This window comes from Octodon degus, unplaced genomic scaffold (assembly GCF_000260255.1).
Source record: "Octodon degus isolate 3935 unplaced genomic scaffold, OctDeg1.0 scaffold00002, whole genome shotgun sequence".
Lineage (NCBI taxonomy): Eukaryota > Metazoa > Chordata > Mammalia > Rodentia > Octodontidae > Octodon > Octodon degus.
The window spans coordinates 34,849,930-34,854,402 of record NW_004524578.1 but is presented as its reverse complement, the minus strand read 5'-3'; the positions used below and the strand labels follow the sequence as shown (position 1 = coordinate 34,854,402).

The following is a 4,473-nucleotide window of genomic DNA, read 5'->3' as shown; positions in this document are numbered from 1 at the left end:
ACACTAGCTCACCTCAAATGTATGAATTAATACTGTCGATAGTAAATAATCAACACCAGAATGTTGTGGAGGTACTCAGAACAGAATTCATTTCTTTAAAAAAAAAAAAAAAAAAAGTCTTTAAGATTTGTTTTTCAGCTGGATACGATGGCACACGCCTGTAATCCCAGCACTCAGGAGGCTAAGGTAGAAGGATCACTGTAAGTTCAAGGCCATCCTGGGTTACACAGCTGAGTTCAGGGCCAGCATGAACTAGAGCAACACCTTGTCCAAATGGAGGGAAAAAAAAAGTTCAGAGTACAATTTTAGCTAAGGTTTAAAATTAGAATTCCCTGTAACCCTCTCTCCTGTATGACAAAGCAAATTCACAACAGAAGAGTGGCACCAGTGGTACCCACCCCCCAAAGAGGTCCAGGGCACCAGTGGCAAAGACTAACCATTACACCCAATCCTGGGCAAAGTAATCACCCAGGGAAAGAAAGGAACAAGCAGATCCTACAGCTTGCCAAACATTTTGGCAAAATACATACCCAAAAAACATTTTGGATACAAGACATATGCATTTAATTATCAAAAAAAGAAAAAAACCCTTTTGAATATTGTCTCAATATCCAAAACATGTCAGGTAGCTTGTCTTTCCCTCCAGTATGAGACATAATACCCTCATCTTTGTCTCCTCTTCCCATTTCACTTAGACAACTGGAGAAAACAAGTTTAAAACGCATATGGAGGGATGGAGATGTGTAGAGCGCTTGCCTTGTATGCACAAGGTCCTGGATTCGATTCCAAGTACCACACACACACACACAGAGGGAGAGGGAGGGAGAGGGACAAAGGAGGCAGGGAGGGAGACAGAGATAGAGAAGACAGAGGAAGATCTAGCTAGCTAGCTAGCTAGCTAGCTAATGGAGCCAGAAGAGACCTAGAATATCAAAAGCAATGCTAGGCAAAAAGAACAAAATGGGAGACCTCATAACCCCAGATTTGGAATTACATTGTAAAGATACTATGATAAACACAGAAGATATTGATACAAAACAGACATCTGAATCAAAGGAACAGAACAGAGGATATTGAAACAATTCCAAGTACATTTAACTATTTGATCTTTAACAAAAGTCCTGAGAAAATACATGGGAGGATAGATAGTCTCTTTAAAAAACGGTATTGCAGGCTGGGGAGATAGCTCAGAGGCATAAACACCTGCCTCACAAGTGCAAGGTCCTGAGTTCGATCCCCATTACCACCAAAAAAAAAAAAAAAAAGTGTTGCAAAAATTGCTATCCACATGCAAAACACTGAATCTAGACCCATATCTCTCACTATGTGTTAAACTGAAATTAAAGCAGATCAAAGAACTAAAAAACCAGAAACCAGACAAGTAAAACTCTTGAAGTTATAGGCAAAGAAGGACTTTCTGAAGCCACAATTGCATAGGAAACAATTAAGAATCAACAAACGGGTTCATACTAAACTAAAAAGCTGCTGCCAAGCAAAAGAAACTATAACAGAGTGAAAAGACAACCTACAGAATGGGAAAAAAAAATTTTCCCAGTGATTCCTCAGAGAAGTTATATCTAGAATATGCATAAAGAACTCAGAAAAATTACCCATGCAACAAATACCCAATAACAAATGGACAACTGAAATGAATAAACATATCACCAATGAAATAGAACTGGCCAATAAACACATAAAAAGGCTCAGCATCACTGTCTATTAGAGAAATGAAAATTAAAACAAGGAGATTTCTCATCTTACCCTGCAACAAGTGAACATCATCAAGAAATCAAATAATAAGAAGTGTTGGAGAGGCTGCAGGGAAAAGGAGTCCCTCCTATATTGTTGGGAATGTAAACTAGTATAAGCACTATGGACAGTTGTCAAAAAATTAAAATGAGAAATTCAATTTGACTCAGCTATTCCCTCCTTCAAGATATGTTCCCCAAAGGTATACTGCAGAAAAATGCACACTTACGTTCAAAGCAAAACACTTAACAGCTGAATCTTAGAATTAGGTTATATGTTGAGCACCACATAAAAGGATAAAGAAAATGTGTTATTTACACACTGTGCAGTACTACTGTGCCATAAAGAGGGATAAATCTGAGTTATTTGTAGGAAAAGATATATCTTGAAACCATAATGTTAACTAAAATAAATAAATCAGACACACAAGCTTCAGTATCTTGTTGTTTCTCTTCTATGAGAAACCCAAGGTAAAAGTTAAAAGCAAAATAAAAGACACATGATAGGAAGCAGGTAGATCATTCTTAAAGGAAAAGGGATTAAGAGAGAAAAAGGGAGGGAGGAAAGGGATAGGATGAAAAAAAGGATTTGGAATGTGTCATGTACCTGCACCAACTCCATGCAAGGAATCATCACATACTATAAATATGTAAAGAAAATATTTTTTAAATAAAAAGGAAAAGGACCAAGGGATGGGTGAAGAGGGGAGGTAAGGGAGTGAAAAAGAATTTTAGGACCAGTAAGATAGTTCAGTGGACTAAGTGTCTGCTCAGGCAAGCACAGGGACCGCAGTTCAATGCCTGGCACCACAGGTTGTGCTAGCTCAGCCCCTGGGCACCCTGAGCCAGACACTGAGACTGGGCATAGTGGCACACACTTATAGTGCCAGCTCTGGGGAGGCTGAAAACAGGAGGAACACTTAAGAATCTGAGCTGTGTAGTAAGACCCTGTTACCAATTGCATTTAAAAAAAAAGAGAAGAAAAAGGAATTCAAATGACGCAGGCCCCGATATGCAGGCATTGAACTTAAGAGCCTCAGGCTGCCAGGTAAGCACTGTGCTGCTGAGCTACATCCCCAGCCCACAGTAAGTCATCTTAAAGTAAAAGCATGATCAAATTTTTATAAGTGATATACTCAAAAGAGTATTTCCCAGGTAAAATGAATTAAAACTTTATACAAAGAAAACTCCATCAGCAAAGATGGCAATCTGGGCAGGGACTAAAACTCACCTTTCGTGGAAAGCCTGGAGTCCAACTATGTCTTCTTCTGGTTCTCCATGTTTATAGAAATGAAGCCCAAGACCTTGAGGATCTTTTTTCTCTGCAGCAGTAAGAGAGAGTTCCACTACTCCCTCATAAAAACGCACTAATGGGAAAGAAAAAGGACATATACTGAAGGCTTATTACTAAATTAGATATTATTTTCTTTAGTGGCATATGAAAATAATCATTAAAGCTATGTTTCTAGTCTATCAATTTTTTTTTTTTTTTTTTTTTTTTTTTTTGTGGAACCGGGGATTGAACTCAGGCCCTTGCGCTTGCCAGGGAAGCGCTTATTCCACTGAGCCACTCAATCTCCCTGGCCTCTATCATCAAATATTTGATGAGTCTTCCAAAGAAAAAGGTCCTCATATGCCCAAAAAGCAACTAATACATAAATTTCTTCACTAGGAAATATTTTTTGTATTTAAAATAACAGGAAGGCTACTGTTCTTTGTGGGGGAAGGGCAAAGAATGCAAAATAATACTTCTTTTAATAGTTTTTTTTCTAAAATTAGTCAAAAAATAAGTGTAACTAGGGAAAGCCTGGAACTCTAATGGTAGAAAGCTACGTAATTCCAGTGAGGGATACAGGTTACAGATAGGACTTGCTTTCCAAGCACAAAGCCCAGAATTAACCCTTGGCCGTGAGGGATAATAATTGTCCATTTCAAGGTTATCACAAGGGCCACTGATGTAAAGGAAGATTTGGGAAGGATCGGGTTCTTCATCATTGTCTTACTCAATTCACACATGTCATTTATCCTCTTGAGCTAAGTAAAAGACTTATATAAAGCACATTTTTCACCTTGTCTATACTGAGCACAAACACTGGAAAGGTCCACTTGATTGCTGATTTTTTGATACTCCCTCAAAGAATCCCTTAACATTCTTTCCTTTTCAGTCTTACTTTGAACTTGTCGAGAATGCTGGAGAAGCTCATTTGCCTAGAACAAGATGATAAGAACTTAAAAAGTACAAAAGCAAACAAGCATATAGTACTGTCAACATAGTGTTAGTCTATATAAATTTATATATGGTTTATTATTGTTGTTAATAACAAATCTACAAACTTAGTTTTAGGCAGAAAAATTTTGACCAAAAAGTCCTACCTATTCTTAATTCCTTTCACAAATATGTTAAGCGAGACAGTTTGGTAATTATGTCTAATCAATACATTATTGGTCAGCGGGGGCTAGTGCAATGCTGATTTATTTGTCCACCTGTAGGAAAGGATCAATAAAAATTGCTCTATTAACCCTAATTCATTACAGATTTCCCTTAATTTATAAGAGTAATTAATTCCCTTATTTTCCAAATTTACTGTTTTTCCTTAATTTCTAAGTGTTTTCTTTTTTTTTGGTAGGAGAGTTTCAATAATTAACACATTGCATACATTCTTCCTAGTGGTTAATTGCTGTACAAGATGCAGACATGATATCCTATTTACAAACACCATTAGAA

General features: G+C 37.3%; 1 protein-coding gene across 1 annotated transcript in view; it reads right to left on the bottom strand.

Annotated features, from left to right (window-relative positions):
• The window catches only part of Nup155 (nucleoporin 155), a 79,090-nt gene that overhangs the window by 15,665 nt on the left and 58,952 nt on the right, over positions 1-4,473 (bottom strand). The window contains exons 21-22 of the mRNA XM_023712731.1: positions 3,818-3,956; positions 2,980-3,115 (exon numbers count right to left, since the gene is read on the bottom strand). Of these exons, the coding sequence (XP_023568499.1) occupies positions 2,980-3,115; positions 3,818-3,956 (275 nt within the window). The remainder of the gene's footprint in view (positions 1-2,979; positions 3,116-3,817; positions 3,957-4,473) is intronic.